Source organism: Chrysochloris asiatica, unplaced genomic scaffold (genome assembly GCF_000296735.1).
Source record: "Chrysochloris asiatica unplaced genomic scaffold, ChrAsi1.0 scaffold00165, whole genome shotgun sequence".
In the NCBI taxonomy this organism is placed as follows: Eukaryota; Metazoa; Chordata; class Mammalia; order Afrosoricida; family Chrysochloridae; genus Chrysochloris; species Chrysochloris asiatica.
This window is the reverse complement of record NW_006408683.1, coordinates 4,007,738-4,033,039: the sequence shown is the minus strand read 5'-3', so window position 1 is coordinate 4,033,039 and position 25,302 is coordinate 4,007,738. Positions and strand designations below refer to the sequence as shown.

Genomic DNA, 25,302 nt, shown 5'->3' with positions numbered 1-25,302 from the left:
CTTGAAGACAGCATATTGAAGGGTCTTGTTTTCTCATTCATTCTGCCACTCTCTGTCTCTTGACTGGTGCATTTAATCCATTGACATTCAGTGTAATTATTGATAGGTATGAATTAATTGCTGTCATTATGTTTTTATGTGGGGTTGTGTGTGTGTGTGTGTGTGTGTGTGTGTGGTGCTGTTGGTTTCTTTGTTCTGAGTTCAGCTCTTTTTTTTTTTTTCTTTTTCCTTTTGGTGCTCTTTCCTGTCAGTTTCTTCATAGTTTTAACGTTTCCATGTTTTTCTTGGATTTTCATTTTCTTGATATGTTGTGAAGTATTAATTTTCTTTGAGGTTACCATTATTCTATTAACTTTTTCCTCCATTTAAAGTAGTCTATCTTATTATGCAATCTATCTGACCTCCTCACCACCTGGATCTCTATTGCAATCTTTTCCCCTTTTTTCACTCACATTGTAATTGTTCTGATCATAGACTGACCTCCCAGATCCTCTGAATTAATTCTTGTGGTTTTGTTCTATTCTGGACTCTCATCTGTTCCAGTTGGTGTTGCCATGTCTGTCAATCTCTGGTTGTTGTCTGTTCTTGCTGGTTTTTAGTTCCAAGAACTCCCTTTAGGATGCTTTGAAGCACTGTGTTGGCTTTGACAAAGTCTCTTAGCTTCTGTTTATCCTGGAATGTTTTGATTCCACCATCATAAAGTCTATAGCTTTGAGGGATAGATGATTCTTGGTTGGCAGTTTTTTTCTTTCAGGGTTTTATATATGTCTCCCCATTGCCTTATTGCCTGCATGGTTTCTGCTGAGAGATCAGAGCTTAATCTGATTTGCTTGCCTTTGTAAGTAACACTTCTCTTTTCCCTAGCTGCTTTCAGTATTCTCTCCTTGTCTTTGATTTTGGTGAGCTTGATTATAATATGTCTTGGTGTCAGCTTTTTGAATGCTTATCTTCTCATCATTCAGGATGTTAGGGAAATTTTCTTCCAGCAGCTCTTCAAGTGTCTCTTTGTGGTTTTCTGAGATGCCTGCTGTTCAGGGACTCTGATAACTCTCATATTATTCCTTTTCCTGTTGTCCCACAGAATCTTAAGACTTTCTTTAGATTTTAAAAATTCCTTTTCTGCTTGCTCTTCTATCTTAACAGTATTGAGAGATTTGTTTTCCAGCTCACTGGTTCTAGCTTCCATCTCTTCAATTCGACTCCTTTGCCCTTTCAGTGTATTGTCCATTCTTGATATTTTATTATTAATTGTTTGGACCTCTTTTTGTAGGTTTTGAATTGTTTTTACAAAACATAAAAGACTATTTTACATGTGGGCCTCACCAGATGGAATACACAGAATAAATTTGACTACATCTGTGGAAAGACATGGTAGCAAAGCTCCATATCATCAGATAAAACAAGGCTAGGAACAGACCATCAATTACTCATATGCAAATTCAAACTGAAGCTGAAGAAAATTAAAACAAGTCCATGAGAGCCAAAATATGACATTGAACATATCCCACCTGAATTTAGAGATCATCTCAAGAATAGATTTGATACATTTAAACACTAAAGACTTAAGATCATAAGAGCTGTGGGATGACATCAAGAACACATCATAAAGGAAGAAAGCAAAAGGTCATTAAGAAGACAAGAAAGAAGGAAAAGCCTAAAATAGAAGTCTGAAGAGACTCTGAAACTTGCTCTCTTTAGCATAGAGATGCTAAAACAAATGGAAAAAAAAAAAATGAGGGTAAAGAGCTGAATAGAAAATTTCAAAAGGCATCTTGAGAAGACAAAGTCAAACATTATAACAAAATGTGTAAAGACCTGGAGTTAGGAAACCAAAAGGAAAGAACACGCTTAGCATTCCTCAAGCTGAGGGAACTTAATAAAAAAACTCAAGCCTAGACTTACAATATTGAAGGATTCCATGGGCACAATATTTAATAATGCAAGAAGCATCAAAAGAAGATGGAAGGATTACACAGAGTAACTGTACCCAAAAGAGATGGTAGATATTTAACCATTTCAAGAGGTAGCATATGATCAAGAGCCAATGATACTAAAGGAAGAAGTACAAGGTGCATTGAAGGAATTGGCAAAGAACAACCTTCTGGGAATTGATGGAATACAAATTGAAATATTTCAAGAAACTGATGCAGCACTGGAGGCACTCACTCGTCCCTGTCAAGAAATTTGGAAGACAACTACCTGGCCAACTGACTGGAAGAGATCCATATTTGTGCCCATTCCAAAAACAGGTGACCCAATGGAATGCAAAAACCATTGCCCAATATCATTAATATCCCATGCAAGGAAAATATTGCTAAAGGTAATACAAAACAGCTGCAAGTATACATTGACAGAGAACTTCCAGAGGTTCAAGCCGGATTCAGAAAAGGCTGTGGAACAAGGGGATATCATTGCTGATGCCCAATGAATCTTGGCTGAAAGCAGAGAATATCAGAAGGATGTTTACCTGTGCTTTATTGACTATGCAAAGTCTTTCAGTTGTGCAGATCATGACAAGCTATAGACAACACTGTGGAGAATGAGTATTGTTCTCATGAGGAACCTGTTCATAGACCAAGAGGCAGTTGTTTGAACAGAACAAGGGAACACTGGATGGTTTAAAATTAGGAAAGATGTGCACTAGGGTTGTGTTTTTTCACCATACTTATTCAATCTGTATGCTGAGCAAATAATCCAAGAAGCTGGATTGTATGAAGAAAAATTTGGCATCAGGATTGGAGGAAGACTCATTAACAACCTGTGATATGCAGATAATACAACCTTGCTTGCTGAAAGTGAAGTGGCCTTAAAACACTTACTGATGAAGATCAAAGACCACAGTCTTTGGTTGCAACTCAATGTAAAGAACACAAAAAATCCTCACCACTGGACCAATAAACAACATCCATATAAATGGAGAAAAGATTGACGTTATCTAAGACTTCATTTTACTTGGATCAACCATCAACGCTTGAGGAAGCATCAGTCAAGAAATCAAACGACGTATTGCATAAGGCATACCTGCTGCACAAAACCTCTTTAAAGTGTTGAAGAGCAAAGATGTCAGTTTGACAACGAAGGTGCACCTGGCCCTTGCCATGGTATTTTCAATAACTTCATATGCATGTGAAAGTTGGACAGTGAGTAAGGAAGACTGTATAATACTTGATGCATTTGAGTTATGATGCTTGAGGAGAATATTAAAAGTACCATGGAACGGCAAAAGAATAAACCAATTTCTGCTCCTGTAAAGATTTACAGCCTCAGAAACCCTGTACAGGGTAGCTATGAGTCGGAACTGACTCCAGGGCACATAACAACAACAATATATACATACATAAAGCCAAGCAATTAATATTAAGCCCTGGAATGCATACCATGTCTTTTCTTATTCCTCATTAAAGGCTCAATCCAGTACTGTGTACAGGCTATGAACAACAAGCAAACTGCAGTGTTCATAAGCATCTCACATCAGCTGTCTCAATTTATAGCTGGGGCAGTTTGTCAACAACAGGGGTGTCAAATTTGAAATCTGTAAGAAATAGATCTGGTGCTTGAGGGTAGATTAGTCTGTAGGACTGTTTGATTGTAACATCAGCAACACCAGCAATATCTCCAATTTCTTTTGGGGTCCTCTTCTCCGCTGAAGCCTGTGAGGCCATGTGGCTGGGTGCCTCCACCACAGATATGGGACTCCTCCCTAAAACCAAGTCCAGTTCCACAGCCTTACAGACTATATGTGCAGCTGCCATCTGCACTTGTTTTGGCAGACAAAGGTTTGAACAGAACCTGGACATGAAGTCCCCAGTAGTAATCAAATCCACACTGGTTTCTAAAGCTTTCAAAATCAGTTTAAAACAGTGCCCAATTTCTTTCTTAGAAATTCGTGATACAGCACATATCTCTTTAAAAGTCCTAGGAACCCCTTCTTGTCTACAGGCAATATATAGACAAGCAGAAGCGATGGTGTCATTAACTCTGCCCTTCAAGCTCTTCTGTTCATACACTTGCTTGAATACATTATTTGTTTGATCAAATATATTTTGAGGGAGGTTGATTCTGTCTGCATGGCAGTAATTTCCTTGAATGCATTCATCATTGCCCCATCAGATTCTGTTCTCTGATTTTGGTACTTAGAATTGCCAAATTTATCAAAACTTACAGCTCCTGTGCCCTTGCCAATCATGGTAAATAAATCTCCATCACTCAGAAGAGGATTCTGAGAATCGCCAACTTGAGATGGATCTTTTGTTGCTTTGTTGTTGCTGGAGGTTCTCCATTCAGATCCCACATCAATAACTCAGTAACATACAACCAGGCCACATTCAGGACAAATCATATCACCAGCTCTGTAGTCCTCCACTAAAACTGCATCAGGATGGTGTGGACATGTGACTCTTGGAAGAGCATCAATACGGCTGGTAGACACCATCTTCACCATCACTGTGGTTTCCGCAACAGCAGCACAGAGAACGGGAAGTGATTGTCTTTATGTAGTCTTTTATTTTTATCAGTAAATGCTTCACATCCTCTCAGGGGAAAGTAGTAAGTAACAGTGTTTCAGCATTAAGTATCATGTTAGCTGTCAGTGTTTTGTAGATGTTCTTTGTCAAGTTGGTGAGTTCTCTATTCCTACTTTTCAGAGAGCTTGTATCATGAATTCTGTCAAATACTTTTTGGGTACCAACTGATATAATCATATGAATTTTCTTTCTTGTGTTGTTAAGAGCCGTTGCGTTGGCTTAATTCATAGCAAACATGTGTAGGGTTTCCAAGGAGCAGGTGAACTGCCAACTTTGTGGTTCAAACCAACTTCCAGTCCACTGCTTATACTACAGCTCCAAGTGATATAATCTATTAATATGACAGATGACAGTGATTGATTTTTGAATACTGAGTGAGACCTGCATCCCTGGAATCAACCCCATCTGTCATTGTGTGGGAGCCCTGGTGGCACAGTGGATTAAATGATGGTAACCACAAGGTTGACTGTTCAAACCTACCAGCCATTCCTGTCTGCTCCTGAAAAGATTTAGTCTCAGAAACCTGAAGGAGCTGTTCTACTTGGTCTTTCAGGGCAGCTATGAGTTGGAATCAACTGGATGGCAGTGGGCTTTTTGTGTCATTGTGTATAATTACTTTTATAATTTGCTGAATGCCATTTGCAAATAATTATTTATTAAGGATATTTAGCATGTATATTCATGAGGACTATTCGTCTGTGAATTTTTTTTTTTTTTTTTGGTCTTTAATTGGTTTTGATATCAGGGCAGTACTGTTGTTGTTAGGTGCTATTGAGTCTGTTCTGACTCATAGCACCCTGTGCACAATAGACCCAAACACTGCCTGGTCCTGCAGCATCCTCACAATTGTTGTTATGCTTGAGCCCATTGTTGCTTCCATTATGTCAGTCCATCTTATTGAGAGTCTTCCTCCTTTTCACTGATCCTTTCTCTTATTCGACTGCAAGAAATGGTGAAATAACAGAGTTGAGCAGAAAAATTCAAAAGGCAGCCCTAAAAGAAAGTAAAGTATTATATTGATATGTGCAAAGACCTGGACTTAGAAATGAAAAGGGGAAAACACATTCAGCATTTTTCAAGCTAAAAGAACTGAAGAAAAAATTCAAGCCTTGGACTACAATATTGAAGGGTTGAGTCCTGATATGGCATTATAGGATAACCACTAGACTCTAAGGTTGGCTCGAACCACAAGTTTGGCAGTTCAAAACTCACCAGCTGCTCCTCAGAAACACTATACAGGGTCACTATGAGTTGAAACTGACTTGACGGCACTTCACAACAACAACATGGACAAAATACTGGATAATGCAGAAACATCAAAAGAAGATGAAAGGGTAATACTAGTTTTGTAAAATTTTGTTTTCTGCAAGAGATTGTACAGAATTGATTATTAATTCTTTGGTAGAATTTGCCAATAAACCCAACTGGAATTTGAGATTTACTTTTTGGGACTTTTAAAACTACTACTTAAATTTCCTTCAGGTTATTGTTAAGTGCCGTCGAGTCATTTCCAACTCATAGTGACCCTGGATAGGTTTTCTAAGAAGCAGCTGGTAGGTTTGAAACACCAACCTTATGGTTAACAGTCTGGTGCTTATTCTACAGTGCTATATCAGGACTCCACATTTCCACATATTATAAATTTATTCAGATGATCTGTTTCATATTTGGTAAGTTGTGGTAATTGGTAGTGATAGCTTCTGTTTCATTCCTGATGTTGGTACTTTGTGTCTTAACTCTTTTTTTCTTAGTGTTCCAAGAGGTCTCCCAGTTTTATTGCTCTTTTAAAGAACCATTTCTGTTTCAGTGAGTTTCTGTTTCCTACATCATTAATTTGTGCTCTTTATTTAATTTCTTCTGCTTTGGGTTTAATTTTACTCTTCTTTTCAAGGTTCTTGAGATGAGAGCTTAGATTATCAATTTGAAATTTTTCATCTTTTTTAATGTTTGTACTTAGTATTATAAATTTCCTTCCTAGAACTACTTTAACTGTGTCCTGGGAATTTTGTTTTTATTCATTCTATGTTTTAATTTTCATTGGGATTTCTCTTTGATCCATAGATTATTTACAAGTAAATTAATTAATTGGTTATTTGATTTCCAGTGTTTGGAGATTTTCCTGTTATCTTTCTGTTCCTGATTTCTACTTTGATTCCATTATATTTGGAGGATTGTGTATGGTTTCAATTCTCTTAAATTTGTCGAGATATGTTTTTATGGCTCAGAATATGCTCAATCTTGGTAGATGTTCTGTGGGTATTTGAAAAGAATGTATGATCTGCGGTTGCTGGGTAGAATGTACTATAAATATCCATGAAATTCTATTGGCTGGTAGTGTTATTGAGTTTTGCCTTATAGGGACCCTGTATAGGGTTTCCGGGGAGCATCTGGTGAGCTTGAATCACCGACCCTGCAGTTCAAACCGACCTTGCAGTCCAGAGCATTAACCTGCAGCGCCACAATATACTCATTGTTGTTTTTATTAAGTGTCATAGAGTTGATTCCTACTCATAGCAACCCTGTATAGGGTTTACCAGGAGTGGCTGGTGGGTTTGAATCACCAACCTTGTGTTTGGCAGTCCAGTGTTTATCCTACAGTACCACACCAGGACTCCAAATATACATTTATCTATTTCTCCTTTCAGTTCTATCAGCTTTTGCTTCACATATTTTACAGCTATGTTGTTTGATGCATACATATTTGGATATTGTGCCTTCTTGATAAGTTGAGCAATTGATTATTATATAATGTCCTCTATATCTACTAATTTTCATTGCTTTAAAGTCTGATTTATCTAATAGTCACTTACTTTTTTGTGTGATTAGTCATGTTTACATGACATACATTTTTCTGTCTTTTTACTTCTAACCTGCCTATATCATCTTCTTGTTGTTGTTGTTGTTATGTGCCATGGAGTCGGTTCCGACTCATAGCGACCCTGTACAGGGTTTCCAAGGCTGTAAATCTTTACGGGAGCAGAAAGCCATATCTTTCTCCCGTGGAACAACTGGTAGTTTCGAACTGCTGACCTTGAGATTCGCAGCACGATTCGTAACCACTACGCTACCAGAGCTCCATAATTGAAATAAATTCCTTTATATAAAGTGCATAGTTGGGTCATTTTTTTTTTAAACCCACTCTGTCATTCTTTGTCTCTTTTGTTATTTATTAAGGCTTAAGTTCTCTATTTTATTTCTTGTATTCTTTTTGCTTTCTGTTTTCATTATTTATTTTCTTTTTCTGTCCTTATGTAAATTACCTGCTTTTTCATCTTATTTTTAGAATTGCATCCTATGGTGATTTTTCATTCAGTGTATCTGTGTTGCTTTTTAAGTTATTACTTTACATATTGCATTATATATGAGGCATAGCTTACTCTAGGCTACTGGTGTCATCATTTTACCATCTTTTACATCTTATCAGCTTTTACATCTTTTGTCTATCCTATTTATAATATAATTGTTTTAAATATTTTATCTACGTATATTTAAGACCACAACCGCAGTACTGTAATTTCTGCTGCAATCATTAAACATAACTCTGCAATCTCAAGAGGAGAAGGAACGTATTTTATTTACCCATATTTTTACTTCCATGTTCTTTCTTCCTTCTGGTGTTCCAAGATTCCTTCTCTTGTCATTTATTTTCCATTACAACAAATTCTCCTAGTTTTCCTTCATCTGAGAATGGTTTGATTACTCTTCATTACTGAATGCTACTTTTTAATATAGATTTCTGAGCTAATAGTTCTTTTTTTCAACTGAAAAATATTGTGCCACTTAGGTTTCTGATGAAAAAACCACTAGCATTCAATTTATTTTTCTCTCATTGATAAAGTGACATTTTTCTTTTGTTGCTTTTAAGATATTTTCCTCATCTTTAATTTTCAGAAATGTAACTATGATGTGGATTTCTTTAGGCTCATTGTATCTGGGGTGTGCTCAGCTTCTTGTATCTGTAGGTTTATGTCTTTTGCCAACTTTGGAAACTTTTCAGCCATTCTTTCCTCAAGCAATTTTCCCACTTCACCTCTTTCTCCACTTTTCCTAGGACTGCACTGACACAAAAGTTAGATCTTTTGGCTAGTACTCCCACAGATCCACGAGGTTCAAGTGACCTTATTTTTTTTTCAGTGTTTTGCTGTATTTTTAGATGGGGTAATTTTTGTGGTTCTGTCTTCAAGTTCACTAATTAGTTCTTTGTTTCCCTTTATTCTGTTGTAAAGATCCATTCTGCTTATTTGGGTTCTTGCATATTTCAATTATTAAATTTTCATAGTTTTCTTCTTCGTAGATATTTTTTATTTTTTCATTTATTTTGCATATGTTCATAATTGATTATTGAAGAATTTTTGTTATTGTTTTATATGTACATTTTTTCTTCGTTATGTTGAAAATATATACATCAAAGTATCTGCCGACAGACACTAAAACCATCCACATTTATGACTTAATGGCACTGATTACACTTTCAATGTATATGTTTCCCAATGTATTCATCACATAATTCTAACATCTCTTATCTTGTCGGTACCTATTGATGATCTTTTTCATTCCGTTTTTGATCTTCTTGATTCTGGGTTGGTGAGTGATTTAAAATTGAAATCTGTACATTTGGGTGTTGTGTTATGGGACCCTGAATTGTATTTAAACCTTAGCAAAGGAACATGGCGAGGCCACCTCATTACTGCCCATTTGGCTGCTTGTTAATCATTGGCTTATATTTCCTGGCAGGTAAATATCTGCTGTTTTCTTTAATATGGCTTTATCACTATGATTGCATTTTACTCACCATTCTCTCCCCTGTCTTTTCTATCTTTGATTCAGAAACATATTCCTAAATTGTCTATTCTATAGTTGGAGGTCAGTAGGGGACATCCGTAAATATAAGAATCGGGGACTTCAAAGCAGCTCTTTAAGGATATTAATAATGATCACAGCACATCGCTTCTGCATGCCCTCCCACTTGCCTGTATGTTAAGGTTTTTGTTGTCACACACTGAGATGAGGACTTTTTAACATCAAGGCTGTGGACACTTAAGTCTTCTTCCAAAAAATATACAAATGCTAGGTATACTCATGTGTAGGTTGTTCTCATCAGATTCCTAATAAAGAACATATCCTAAAGAAGTTCAGAATCACTGTAGCTGATAAAGAAATGAGAAGAGTAGAATTTTCACATTCTAAAGCTGCCATTTAAATGGGCTGGATATCAGAGTGTAAGCTGGAGTAGGCAGAGACAAGTGAGGGTGGGCTTGAAGCTCCCGTTGGATATGCTAAAGTCACTAATAACTCTCTGAGAGGGGCAAAGTCCAGGACTTGTTATGTCTAGAAGCTGCATGACCTGCATGCTAAGTTCAGGTGTAAGAACAGTTAAAAAGATCCCTTAAATGCAAAATTTTTCAACAAAATGAAATGGGAAAATAAGAGTATACTGCAATAAACTTAAATCTAAATTTTAAAAATGGGTTTTGATACATTTTTGACAAAGCAACTAGCTACTCTGGGGCCAAGGTGAGGAAGCCTATAAATGTAGAGCTCATGGAAAATAAACAGGCTCCTAGACAAGACAGTCCAGATGGGAACAATTGCCCTTGAGGTCCAAGAAGTCAAATTAGCAGCACAGAAAATCCTTCTATGAAGTAAATGGAAAGAAATGAAAGCAAATTAGTGACAAAAGAAAGCAGGAAGGAGCTACATAAAGGGACCCCAGGACTGTCCTGTGGCAGTGGTCATAAGAATTTCTGCTCAGCCCAGTGGAGATGAGAGCCTAAACCAAATCAGAGCTGGGCTAAGTGGATTCCCTTCTTGGGGGAGGCTGGGCCTAACTGAATCTGTAGCAAATTCTGTTCCTGAAGATTTTCTGCTTCTTGTTCCAAACTCGGTATTTACAATCCTTATTCAAGCAATTTCATTCCACTATTTCAAGGGTTTCCAAAACAAGAAAGAATGTCCAGGGGTGCTAGTCTAAAGAGCACATCCATTTCAAAAGGCAAAGAGTAGATCCTCCTTTCCCCTTTCTGGGTTACTTGAGTTTTGAGAAAGTTCAGGAAGAGGTGCTTTCTGCAGGAGGAAGCTGACCTGATCCTAGACTCACAGACTGTATGAATTCACCAAGAGATGGATATGTTCAGGCAGTACCTTTGCAAGCAAATGCTCAACAGAGGTTGTGAGAAGATCTGGTCCATGAACCATATATGAAAGAACAGTTCAAAGACCAAGGCCAAGATGTGACTTTAAAGTCTTCTAGTTGGTTTGAACCACACAGGGTTGGTGGTTCAAACTCACCAGCTGTTCCTCGGAAACCCTATACAGGGTTGCTATGAGTCGGAACCAACTCCACGGCACTTCACAACAGCAATGGTCATTATAAAAGGAGTTCTGGTGTGGCGCTGTAGAACAAGTACTGGACTGGCAACCACAAGGTTGGCAGTTCAAACCCAGCAGCCACTCTTGGAAACCTTATATATGATTGTTATGTGTCAGAACCAACTAGACAATACACAACAAGAAGTCATGAAAAAATATGAAATCCCTTGATTCAAGCATACAGAACCTGCTGTATTTGGGGCATGTGTCTGTGCTAGATAGCAACAGGAGATACAATATAAATCAAGCTCCCAATCACCTTGGGGAGGAAAAACACATAGGTAGATAACATAATTTTTCAACAAGGGAACCACAGTACAATCTCACATTCTAACCACAAGTGCTAAAGGTAGTGGGATTGTGGTCAGAATGAGATTTCTGTAACAATTCTAATCCTTGATATTCTAAACATGCTTGGGACTTGGTGAAGCTGGTACTCACACTATCTCATTTAATTCTCAAAACAAGTCTACATTTTCTTACTTTTCAGATGATAAAGCACACCAGTGTGTGTGGGGGCAGATGTTATCATCTAAAAAGTAAGAAAATTATGTTTAGAGAAATTAAGTGACTTGCTGAAGACCCTATGAGTGCAGTTCAACTGTGCAACACATGGGGTTTCCATGAGTTGGAGTCAACAGCAGGTTTGGTGTTTTGGTTTTCAAGTGATAAAATTAGTAAGTGCTGGTAATGGAACTTGAACCTACAGATTCTAAATCTAAATCTATATCACACTGGAGTGAATATTTGCTTCCTAGTTGATCATTAGAACCTAGAAGTGATTCCGTGACTTTTCTAGCATCAAAGGAGAGATTTGGCGTAAGGTTATAATTTAACCAACGCAGCATCAGGGGCACTCCAACGCTACTCCCAGAATATCTTTCATTTGGTGAATATCCGGTGTCATGCTTGGCCTGATCTTAGGTATCAGGAGCAGGAGACATTAGACTGATTATCAAGAACAACTCCTAGAGGAGGTGAGGCAACCTCACAAGAAGCCTGAGGATGACAGAGAATGGAAATGGTACCGGGGGAGCTACAGGGCATTGGAAGGGCCAGCAATCAGCCTCATCCATGTTATCCCCTAAAGTTGTACCTAGATGTCTGTCTGGGTTCATAAAGGCTTGTCTTTGCTGCTAGAAGTATCCCAGGTCTCCTTCTAGGGTTTTTCATGCAATTGCTAAAGCCTCACATGAAGAATGGAAAAAAAAACCCTAAATGTCCTCTATGTTTTCCTCTGACTTAGCATCAGGAATACAGAGAGATCTGATAGAGTTCTACATACTGAGTCCTACTAGAAAATCTCATCTGTTTCAGTGGGCCAGCTAGAGGAAAAGAACAGAGCCTTGGATTCTAGCCTGAATTTAATGACTTGTTAACAGGCCTGGCTCCTCTGCTAAATTGTAAGGACAACATTGGGTCTTATTCTGATTAATAGAAGCATTTCATGAACATGTGATGAATTAAATGGAACAAACTAGATCTGGCTTTGCCTTAATGTGACTTTAGAAAAACTTCTGAATGTCTCCAAGCCTTAGATCCTTCATTTTTCAAATGGGAATAAAAAATGCCTATGCCACTGACTTCATATGGCTGTCATTTGTCATGAGGACCAGATAAAATCATGTATGTACAAGCAGTATTAGTACTTCCCAGTCCTATATACACATAAAGGATTAACCAGATCACTTATGAAACATCTATTATTAGTATAGAAATTTCATCCACATTATTTTTCAGTCCAAAATTTTAGACAATAGATTCTCACTAAAGATTTGTTGCCTAATAAGACTCGCTGAAAACTAGTTGGACCAGAAAGAAAAAGCTGTCCCTGTTACTGCAAGAGACTGCTGGGTGTTCTTCCACAAACCTGGATAAAGACATGCATCGAGGGAAAAAGAGCATGAAGAATTGTGTGTCTCCAGTACATTCTTTTGACTGTTTTTGATTACAGATCAAGAAAAGGCAGCATGGTTAACATGAAACAAAAACTGGTAAGAAGGGAATCCTATTTTTAAGAATCCCTTAGGCGTCTGTCATTTTTGTCCTCTAAATGTAGGTTACCACCACCATCTACTCAATTCCGACTCAGAGTGACCCTATATTGTTGTTGTTGTTAAGAGTCATTGAGTCGGTTTCGACTCATAGCAGTACTGTATACGGTTTCTGAGGAATGGCTGTTGGCACTGTGGATTAGGCATTGGACTGCTAACGTTAAGGTCAGTGTTTTAGACTCACCAGCAACTCTGCCGGAGAAAGATGAGGCTGTCTGCTCCTGTAAAGATTTCGTCTTAGAAGCCCTGTATATCATCCAGTGGGTTTGGTTTTGAATTTTAGATGCAGGTAACAACCATGGAAGACCACTTTTATTCCAGGGCCCTGGATCCCTCCATGGAAGCTTATCTATAGAGAATGGCATTGTGGCCCAGAGGAATCCAATGAAAGGATCAGGTGCTCTCCAGAGGTAGAATTTCCACAGAAACTACATCTGTGTCAGATAAGCATGTGAATTCTCATTTTGGAAGGCCATTGTCTGTTATCTTATCTTTGGCATTGCTAAGTACCATGGAGATTCTGTTTCAGTTTCTGAGACTGTAAATCTTTTGCAGGATTAGAAGTCTCATGTTTTTCCCACTGGAGTGGCCGATGGGTTTGAACCACCAAACTTGTGTTTCACAGTCTTAGTGCTTATCATAGATAGACACTGCACTCCCTAGCTTATCTTTGTTGTTGTTGTTAAGTGCTGTCGAGTCGGTTCTGACCCATAGTGACCCTATATAGGGTTTCCGAGGAGCAGCTGGTAAGCTTGGGGTTCAAACTGACTTTGCTGCCATTAACCCACAGCGCCATTTCAAGACTCCTTATCTTGGCTTAGTGCTGCTGTAATAGAAAGAACACAAGTGGATGGCTTTAACAAGTAGATATTTATTCTCTCACAGTTTGTTGTTGTTGTTAAGTGCCATGGAGTCGGTTCCGACTCATAGCGACCCTGCACAGGGTTTCCGAGGCTGTAAATCTTTACGGGAGCAGAAAGCCTCATCTTTCTCCCACAGAACCACTGGTAGTTTCGAACTGCTGACCTTGCGGTTCACAGCCTGATTCGTAACCACTACGCTACCAGAGCTCCTTAGGAGGCTAAAAATCCAAAGTCAGCAAAAGACTTTGCTTTTGTGGGTTTTGGAGAAAAGCCCTTGCCTCCTGTCAGCATCTGTAGGCTGTTTTGGTATCAATGTTTCCCTGGGCCCTAGGTCCAAAGGACATATTCCACTCCCAGCTCTTCATTCTTGGTTGTAGTACATCCCTCTGAGCTCTACTTGCCTGTGTAATCTCTTTTATATCTCAAGAGACAGACTCAAATACAATCTAATCCTGTAGATTGCATCCGGCCTCATAAACATGACAGAAGTGAGGATTTACAACACATAGGATAATTATATGAGATCAGGGCTGATCACATCAGATCACATCATGAGGAAGGATTACATTATATTCTATCTCATCTTGGTGGATTATTGTCCTTATTGCTAAAACACCAGAAATCCTGGCCTCGTCAAGTTGTCACAAAACTTTAACTATCCTGGCCAATAATTGGGCAAAGAGGGAACTTTGTTATGATGGGAGGTCAGGACAAGTTGCTGCCCAGAATGGTAGATGAGGACAGCAGAGAGCCTGGGTTTCTAGGGCAGGGGAAATTCATTGAAAAGGTGAAAATAAATGCCACTCTTATAACAATGAATTCCAACACTGACCCAGTTTCTTAGCACTTACTGCTATAAGTGTACTGACCTCTTCACCTTCTTTCCCCTCATAATGAATATTTATACTAAGTTCCAGGAACCTTAGTTGGCACTGAACTGGTTATGAAGATAACCACAATGACTCCTCAGCCCAGGGTGTGGGGCCAATGTGTGGCTTTATGTGTATGTTGCTGAAACAATGTGAAACAATGTAGTATGTGCTTTACTGACAGAATACACAAAGGTTTGTAGACGCACAGGGAGGAATTGCATTTAGACTGAGGCTTAAAGATCAGTGGAGTTCTGTCAGGGAGTAAGGGTGAGGAGTGCATTTAAGGCTGAGGAGACAGATGTGTAAAGAATGAATTGTGGGCACATCAGGGTGTTGTGGGACAACAGTAAGTGGGGCAGTATGCCCTGGGTGTGAGGAGGTAGAAGGGGCATGCAGACTCTACAAAAGAGAATGACAGAAACATTGTCAAGGGTTTTGATTGACCTGCAAGGAATTTGGACTGTGTTCTGTGGGCAACAGGTGAGAAGGCTGATCTGTCCACTATAAAATCAAGTATAATTGCAGTCTGGTTAGTTCAGTCTGGAGATGCTAACTGCTACATTTTTATGATTTTTGCAGACTAGTTGATTTCACATTGGTAGCTTAAAACCAACACAGTAGGCATATTTATACCAAAAATTCCAAAAATATTACAAATCACAGCTTTTTGCTGGGTGAGTGGGGCTTGTTGTCAAGCACATCCTTGTGTGTGTGCATGTATATTCGTGTATGTTACAATTCACAAGAAGAGGGCCAGCAACAGCCATTAACAGTAGGCAGACAGAGCTGTATCTAGTAGAGTTTAAAAGAAAATGCTTGGTGTATGTGAAGAGAACAGTCTTAGCAGGGTATGGCACTGTGGGTTAATGCGCTGGACTGCAAAGCTGTTTGACCTGCAAGGTTGGCAGTTCAAGCTCACCAGCTGCTCCTCGGAAACCCTACACAGGGTCGCTGTGGGTCGGAACCAACTCGATGGCACTTAACAACAACAACTCCATTTTAAAGTCTTGACCTGAATCTAGAATCCATGCTGAATTTTAAAAGCTGCCTTTTCTAACAGCTGTTCTCCTAACTTGTATGGTGACCTAACCTTATAACCTAAAGAAGACATTCGTCTTCTCTAAGGCCTACCAGGTGCGGGATGTTGTGGTGTTAAGTGTTTTCAATTCTGTGTAGTGTTTCCGAGGAGTAGCTGGTCGGTTCGAACTGTTGACTTTGTGATTTGCAGTCCAGTGCTGATCCTACAGCACTACACCAGGTGTGGGATATCACCATCTATTTCCAGAGGGTTTATCCACTGTGGTCATACAGCTGCAAGATGTGATCCCTTACATCTGAAGGGGCTTCATGCACAGCATTATCAATAAACCTGTATTGTGTACCCCCAGAAACAGACACAATGGAGGAAACAATCTCACCAATAAGTTGCCAGAAAAGCCTATCCTGCCACTGCCCAGTGACCATCCTGTGGTAAAAATGCATGTACCTTTTACCAATCATGTGACCCCACTTATGTGTCAGCCACTTATCTCTGTTCATTCCTGCTTTTAGATATCCTGTCTTTGGCTACCCCAATTGTCTTTTCTCCAATTATGCTTTTGTAACTTTTAGTTCCTGTTCTAACCAAACAACAGTATACTTTCCTCATTGTCTGGTGGAGCATCCATTTTCACTCCACGAATTTGAATGCCTTTCTGTTCCACACCAAATCTATCTCTCAATACACATCTGCTGCTTTTACTTTAAGCAGAGTCTGTGATGTTGCTCTATGACAGATACAAGATCTTGGGAAACTCACCAGTCTCAAATTCTTCATTGCCTGAGTAAACATGCCTTGATGTAGCTGCAGTTTGCCCACTTTCATTACCTGCACACCTCTGACGGGATGGTTTCCTGGGAAGAAAATCCTGGAAGACACCAAAGAGCAAACAGCGTCAGTGGCTTTCATCAGGAGATATAAGCATGAAAGCAAACCCTGGCTGGGAATGTTAATGAGTTAGTAAAAGGAAATTAGCTCTGCCATCTAAAGGAAGGCAATACTATAGGGAACACAAATACAAACACCATACCATATGTATTAGATAGTTTCCCCTCAAGACCTAATAATTCCATTAGACCCAAGACAAATATCCATACAATAGTTTAAGAATATTACAGGATAGTACATGACCGTGACTTAGTGCTCTAATGAGGCCTGCCCTCGTATGAGACAGATGATCAATTCAAGTTTGTTGAGCTGACACAGAAAATGATAAAGGAGTTACGAAGAGTATGAGATAAATGGCGTAGGATCTGAGAAGGTTTCCTGGAGGAGGGAAATTGGACTTAAACTGGTTCCTAAAGATTTGGAAAGGCTCAGTTGGGAAGGGAAGTGCAGTCCAAGCTGTTCAACAGCACAAGCAAAGACACACTCCAAATGTTTCTCCACAGACAGATATTTCCTATAGACATCAGTGGAGTCCTGGTGTGGCGCTGTGGGTTAATGCACCAGACTGCAAAGCCGTTTGAACTGCAAGGTCGGCGGTTCAAGCTCACCAGCTGCTCCTCGGAAACCCTATACAGGGTCGCTATGGGTCGGAACCGACTCGATGGCACTTCACAACAGCAACATAGACATCAGTTAGATAATTACAAAAGCCAGCACTTAGATGGGCTTGCCATGTGTCAGGAACTGCTCCAACTGCTTTTCCCTTATGAACTCATGGAGCCCACATTTAATTCAGAGCTAAAAGTAATAGAGATAGGAATCGTTAGGGGTGCAAATGGTTAGGACACAATTACTAACTGAAAGGTCAGCATCTTGAACCCACTTGAAGGCACCTCAGAAGAAAGGCCTGGTGATCTGTTTCTGGAAGGGCACAGTCATGTAAGCCCTATAGAGCTGTTCTGCTCTCACACATGGGATCTTGTGAGTTGGAATCAACTTCACAGCAACTGGTGAGGCAGATTTACCAGGAGAGGCATGTACTCCACACCTCTGATACGTGTGTATATACGAAAACCCTCCCCTCTCTCGGAATCTCAACTGGTTCCTACATGAAAAGTGATACAGATTTTTTTTTTTTTCTTTCACACAGTTAAAAATGTAGAGGTATTTAAATCAACAGAAAGTTGGCCATGCTTCTTTTAACGAACTGAAAAGAGAAGGGGAGGGGAAAAATAAAACAAAGGAGACACCTGGATTCTGGACTTTGCTTCATCTCCTGAGTACACCCAGAGGTCAGTACTTCACCTCTCACCCCTTACAAAATGAACATCATTATCTACTTGTGTGGAAAAGATTTTAAGATCCCAGACAAAAAGGCTTAAAAGTACAGGCCACCATTATCAAAGATAATTGCTCTGGACATTTTTCCTTGAAAGGCACACCTGGATTTAGGAATTTATTTTATTGTTATGAGTGTGGCATAATTAAATTTAAGGGCCAAAAAAGTAATTTTATACTAATAATCATTCCACTAAATGGATATCCGTCATGTCAGTTTGCAGGAAGGAAGAAAATCTTTGGTTCAATGACAGCAGAGAAATGGGTGCATAATTATGCCATGACAGGTACCTGCCCAGTCACCTGAAGAAATTAGATATTAGAAAATAAGGAGAGAATGAGGACGCTGTGTCTGTGTGAGGGACCATCCACATAGCTGTTTACGGATCCACATAACTGTTTACGGAACCGAGTCATAGCTCTGCCTGGGGTGCTGATCTTGTATTTGGTTTGTTTCTGGGCCCTCCCAGCTGACTTATGGAAGAAGAATCATGAATACTTGTTGGATAAATATCCTGAGAAAAAATGGTAAAGGTTACTCCTTCTGGGAGAAGTTCTTTACCAAGACACAGGCTTTCATCAACTTGGTGGTATGAGACAGTGATGACGAGAGAAAAGAGTATGCAAGTAATCTTCAGCCACAGAACTGTCAAAACTCAAGGCCAGCAGAACCAGAGGAGGAATCATGCATGTTAAGGACTAACATGGGACTTTGAGGGAATAGGTTGAAGCAAGAGCAACTACTAGATGCCAGCCATCACTGTGTCAGTGTTGGAAGTATTTCCAGAGAAATCCAGGATGAGTCCTTGTCCTTGATTAGTGTAAGTTTAGTTGAAGAACTGAGGCAATTTTAACTATGATACAGAAAACATGTGAGATCTACCAGTCAGTTCACGGACATAGACTGAGGGCACGCCAGGCACAATGGGGACCATGGTAATCAGGGACAGTCTACGGGAGTGACAAAGTTTGAGCTGAGTATGCACTAAAGGAGAGGACTGGATCCTGGGACATGTGCATGTGGCAAAGGACCAGTGAGCACCCTTGTTTGGCTGGCCTAGTAGATGAGGTAAGCTTGAGGCCAGACTGTGCAGAGGTCTAAACACAAAGCTGGGATTTTCAGACTTGTTGGCAGTGAGACACTATTGAAAATGGCCCAGAGTATTTAACCTGGATAGGAGACAGGGATAATTAGAAACAAGAGACCTCAGAGCAGGGGTGGGGAACATTAGGCCCTCGGGTTACATAAGGCCCATGAAATCATTTGGTTTGACTCTACCAAGGCAACCGCAATTCTAGCCATCACATTGTTGTTGTGTTGTTAAGTGCTGTTGAGTTGATTTCGACCCATAGTGACCCTGTATAGGGTTTCTGATGAGTAGCTGGTGAGCTTGAACTGCTGACCTTGCAGTTCAAACAGTTTTGCAGTCTGGCACATTAACCCACAGCGCCACACCAGGACTCTAGCCATCACATTGTTGTTGTTATGTGCCGTCAAGTCGGTTCCGACCCATAGCAACCCTGAACAGGGTTTCCAAGGCTGTAAATCTTTACGGGAGCAGAAAGCCTCATCTTTCTCCCACGGAGCAGCTGGTAGTTTCGAACTGCTGACCTTAAAGTTCACAGCCCAATTCGTAACCACTATGCTACCAGAGATCTTTTAGGGTGAGTTAATTAAATGTTTGACCAAATAGAGCAGGCTAATTTTTAAACTGATAATTTTGTATGGCCTGTGAGCGATGTTATAAATTTTGGCAGAAAAAAGGTTCCCCACCCCTGCCCTAGAGGCTGAGACACTTGAAGTAGGATGGTGGGAATGAGACTGAAAAGACGGATCTGATATAAAAGAGGCTAAATACATATTTAGTAGGGCCTGGGAACATGCTGGGGTGTGGTAGGATAAGAGCTGATTCCAAGATTCAGAAATAGAAATGGTTCTACATGAAACATAAACCATCAAATAACAAAATAATCTGATAAGGCATTCTACTTGTCTAGATGTTAATACATTTTTTCTTTATGGATACAGAGTAGGCAAGCCCATGCTATATGGAATGCTGGGCCAACACTAGGGGAAAAAAAAATGTGTTTAAATACACAGAGAAAAGAGAAGAACACATACTAGCTTTAATCCAGATACACAAGTGCTAAACTATTGCTGCCATGTTTTACAGAATGCTGAGAGTTAGGAACCTAGAGTCTAAAGGATTCAGAGCTAGGATGGCTATTATCAAAATCAGAAAATAGTAAGTGTCGCAAGAATGTGCAGATACTAGAATCCTTGTGCACTGCTGGTTGGAATGTAAAATGGTGCAGCTGCAGTTAAGAATATGGTTTTTTAAAAAGTTAAACATGAAAATACCTTTGTTGTTGTTAAATGTCATCGAGTTGGTTCTGACTCACAGCGACCCTGTATAGGGTTTCTAAGGAGTGACTGGTGAGCTTGAACCACTAACCCTGCAGTTCAAACTGACCTTGCAGTCCAGCACTTTAACCCACAATGCCACACCAAAACAGCAATTTCATCCCTAGGCATATGCACCAATTACTTGAAAGTAAGGACTCAAAACAGATATTTGGACACTAGTGTTTAGTGCAACACTATTTATAACAGGGAAAAAGTGGAAACAACCGAAGTGCTCATCATAAGACGAATGGAATAAGAAATATGCAATGTACTACTAATTAATCATAAAGATAAATGAAGTTCTGAGACCTGCTACAACATGGGTGAACCTTGAAAACATTCTGCTGACTGAAGTAAGTCAGTTGCAAAATTAAGAATACTTATATTCTTATTGTTCTACTTATATATAACTAGCTAGAATTGGCAAATGCATAGAGACCAAAGTAGGTAAATGGTTGCCATGGACATGGATGTAGGGGCAGACAGGGAGTTGGGAACAAAGTTTCTGTTTAGTCTGATGGAAGATTTATGGAAATAGTGTTGAAGGTTGTTGTTGTTGTTGTTAAGTACCGTGGAGTCGGTGACCCTGCACAGGATTTCTGAGGTTGTAAATCTTTACAGGAGCAGAAAGCCTCATCTTTCTCCCACGGAATAGCTGGTAGTTTCGAACTGCTGACCGACCTTGAGGTTAGCAGCCCAATTCATAACCACTACGCTAATCTACTGAATGCAATTGAGTTATACATTTTAAATGGTCAAAATGGTAAGTTTTGTTATATATATTTTAACACAATTTAAAAACTTCTTTTTTTTTTTTTCAAAGATTCAAAGAACTAAATTCCTAATTGCAAAAGCTATGTTTGGCCTCACTGAAAATTTTATACATGATACAAGTAATTGGTTTGGTGTTGACAGGACAGGAAACCAAGTTGTCCAGGATTGTTATTTTTTTAAGTGGATGTATAATACACTACTAAGCTTAAGCAGAGGGCTTAACTTGCCTCTATTAATTATAGCATAATCAAGTAGCTCTAGTTAGTGAATTTTACTGATAATTGTGTAATGATAATAGAACTGGAAATTTTTACCATTTTTCAAGTCCTAGAGATGAAATCATCAGAAAATAGACTTTGGAGAAATTTACAATGACAGAATCAGGCTGTTACCACTTGAACTCACTGATCAATCACTAAAGTGGGATAAGCAGATATGATGTGCTATTTGATGTTATACAATAGAAATTATCTAAGATAAGTGCAGGACTTCAAGATAGGTGGTTCAAACTCACCAGCTGCTCCTCAGAAACCCTATACCGGCTTGATATGAGTTGGAACTAACTCAACAGCATTTAACAACAACAGCACAAAACATTCTTAAGGGACAAGGGTGGCACTGTGGTTAAGTACTCAACTGCTCCATGGGAGAAAGATATGACCATCTGCTTCTGTAAAGATTTATAGCTTTGGAAGTCCTATGGAGAGGTTATATGCCATCCTACAGGGTCATTCTGAGTTAGAAGGACTCAATGGTGGTGGGTGGTATAAAGCATTCACCACTACCCCCTTATTAAAAAATATTGAACTTGAGTCTAACTAAGGATAAATTAGTGATAGAGGAACAAGTAAAAACAGCCAGTTAAATCTAGGATATGGGAAATGCTGCAAGGTAAATGTCATTAAAAAAAACAAAAACAAAAACAGGGGAAGGAGAAGAACACTCTAGATTAAAAGAGATTTACTTTTTGCTACTTCCTGAAGTGAGGAAGAAGAGTGTGCACCTTAGAAATTTGAATTAGACAACTGGGTAAGAAAAAAGACTATGCAGTTGAAGCCTTAGCCAGTGGGGTGAGACACAGCCTTAAGACTTGCATCAGGAATAAAACCTGAGTGGACTGCCCGCTCGGTGTGCTCACTGACCTGTTCCTGTACAGTTACATGCACACACCCTTCTACAAAAGTAAATTTTGCCTTGCCAAGGTAATTTAGTCTTACCGAGTGTCTTTTTGTGCCACATTGGGATTCAATTCTAACAGTCTGAAGATGGAATACCATTGTGATTATATAAGAAAACGTCTACATTTCCAGAAACAGAAATTGAAGTATATATGGATTAATGAAAACCAACAAGAACAGACAATAACCAGAGAGTGAAACACGTGGCAACAACACCTGGAACATAGTCAACAGATAGAAGAGTCCAGAATAGAACAAGATTACAACAATGAATTCAGAGGACCTGAGAGGTCAGTTAAAGAGCAAAATAATGACAATGTTAAAGAAGAGAAAAATATAGGAACAGGTAGATTGCAGGAAAAAATAGGCTGTTTCAGATGGAGGAAAAAGTTAGTAAATCATAGGATAACCTCAAAGAGCATTAATATTTCACAGCATACCAAGAAAATGAAGATCCAAGAAGAACATGGAAACATTAAAACTAAGAAGAAGCTCATAAGAAAGAACACTAAAAAATGAACTCAGCACAGGAAGGCATGCAGAGCAAAGGAACCAGCAGCACCGCAAAAAACCTAACATAATGACAGCAATTAAGTCATCTATCTATAATTACACTGAATGTCAAATGCACCAGTTAAGACACAGAGAGTGACAGAATGGATAAGAAAACTGGACTCTTAAATATGCTGATTGCAAGAGACACACCTTATACACAAAGACAATAACAAATTCAAAGTTGAAGGATGGAAAAAAATATACCAATCTCATTGCAATAAAAAACAAGCATGAGTAGCAATACTAATCTCTGATAAAATAAACTTTAAGGCAAAAACCAGCATAAGAGATAAAGAAGGACACTATCTCATGATTAAAGGGTCAATCAAACAAGATGATATAACCATGACAAATAGCTACGCTCCTAATGAGAGAGCCCCAAGATATATAAAGCAAACCCTACTAGAATTCAAGAAAGAAATAGACAACTCTACAATAATTGTGGGAGATTTTAATACACCACTTACAAAAAAAGGATAGAACCAACCAGAAAGAAATTTGACAAAGACACAGAGGAACTAAACAACACAATCAATTAACTTGACCTCATAGATGTATACAGAGCATTCAACCCAACAACTGCACAATACACATTCTTTTCCAGTGCACATGGAACATCCTCTAGAATATACCATGTGTTAGGACACAAAACAAGCCTCCATAAATTTACAAACATCAAAATACTACAAAACATCTTCTCAGACCACAATGCTATCAAATTAGAAATCAACAATAGGAAGACCAAAGAAATAAAGTCAAATACATGGAAACTGAATAACACCTCAGCTACTGGTTAGTAGAAGAAATAAAACACAAACTCACAAAGTTCCTAGAAACCAATGAGAATGAAAACACAACATACCAAAATCTTTAGGACATGGCAAAAGCAGTGCTGAGAGGGTAATTTATTGTAATAAATTCCAAAAAGAAGAAAGAACCAAAATTAATACATTAACACAGCTTCTCCAACAGTTAGAAATAGACCAACAAAGTGAGTCTACTGTCACCAGAAGAAAAGAAATAATAAAGATTAGAGCAGAGATAAATAAGATGGAAAACTATAGAAAGAATCTATTGATTTGGTTTTTCAAAAGGATTAATAAAGTTGACAAACCATTGGCAAACCTAACCAAAGCAAAGAGGGAGAAGACACAAATAACATGCATTAGAAACCACATGGGCGGAGTCACAATGGAACCAATGGACATAAAAAGGAGAATAACAATACTATGAAGAGCTGTACTCCAGCAAATTCGAAAACTTAGAAGAGATGGATACATTTTTAGAAAAACATGACCTACCTAAACTTAGAGTGAAGTAGAAAACTTGAAGAGACCCATAACAAAAGAAGAAATTGATCAAGTCATCAAAAAACTCCCAACCAAAGAAGTACAGGTTCAGATGACTTTTACCAAACATTCAGGAAAGAGCTATTACCAATTCTTCTCAAATTATTCCGGAATATAGAAGAGGGTAAAGAGCTCTTGCAGCATAGTGGTTATGAATGGGGCTGTGAACCTTAAGGTCAGCAGTTTGAAAGTACCAGCTGTTACGTGGGAGAAAGATGAGGCTTTTTGCTCCCGTAAAGATTTATAGCCTCAAAAACCCTGTACAGGGTCACTATGAGTAGGAACTGACTCAAAGGCACTTAAGAACAACAGCAACATAGAAGAGGATGGAAAACTTGCTAATACATTCTATGAAGCAAGCATAATGACTCTCTCTATAGGGTTTCCTAGGAACAGTTGGCATCTGGGTATGGTGCTGTAGGATCAACATGGGACTGTGAACCACAAGGTCAACAGTTCAAACCCACCAGCTGCTTCTTGGAAACCCTATACAGTGGCACTATGAGTCAGAGTTGAATGGACTCTGACAGCAACAACACGAAGAGTTGATGGGTTTGAACTGCTGATATTTTGATTAGCAATGTAGTGCTTATCCTACAGCACTACACCAAGACTCCAATTTAAAAAGTAAGGCATTGGAATTTATCTTTCAATATTCAGAGAAAAATTATGGACTCTGGTAGATCACTGCTTCAAGTTTCAGAAAATTTTAGAATTTTACAAAATTCTAGGTCTTATATAGAAATGGGAGTCCTGGTGTGGTGCTGTAGGATAAGTATTGGACTGCAAGGTTGGTTTGAACCACAAGATCAGCAGTTCAAATTCACCAGCCATTCCTCAGAAACCCTATACAGGGTCACTATGAGTTAGAACTGACTAGACCACACTTGACAACAACAATATAGAAATGAGTCCTGGTATAGTGCTATAGGATAAGCACTGGACTGCAAGGTTGGTTTGAATGTCAAAGTTGGCAGTTCAAACTCACCAGCTACTCCTCAGAAACCCTACACAGGGTCACTGAGTAAAAAATGACTAGAGGAGAACAAACAAGATGGCGGACTGGGTGAACATATAGCAGAGAGCTCCACCA

The 25,302-nt window shown here is 39.0% G+C and overlaps 1 protein-coding gene and 1 pseudogene across 1 annotated transcript in view; both read right to left on the bottom strand.

Annotated features, from left to right (window-relative positions):
- SMYD3 (SET and MYND domain containing 3) overlaps window positions 1–25,302 on the bottom strand; it is a 1,025,869-nt gene that overhangs the window by 16,143 nt on the left and 984,424 nt on the right. Inside the window, exon 11 of the mRNA XM_006871271.1 lies at window positions 16,480–16,588. Coding sequence (XP_006871333.1) covers window positions 16,480–16,588 — 109 coding nt within the window. The remainder of the gene's footprint in view (window positions 1–16,479; window positions 16,589–25,302) is intronic.
- Window positions 3,486–4,432, bottom strand: LOC102818935 (annotated as a pseudogene).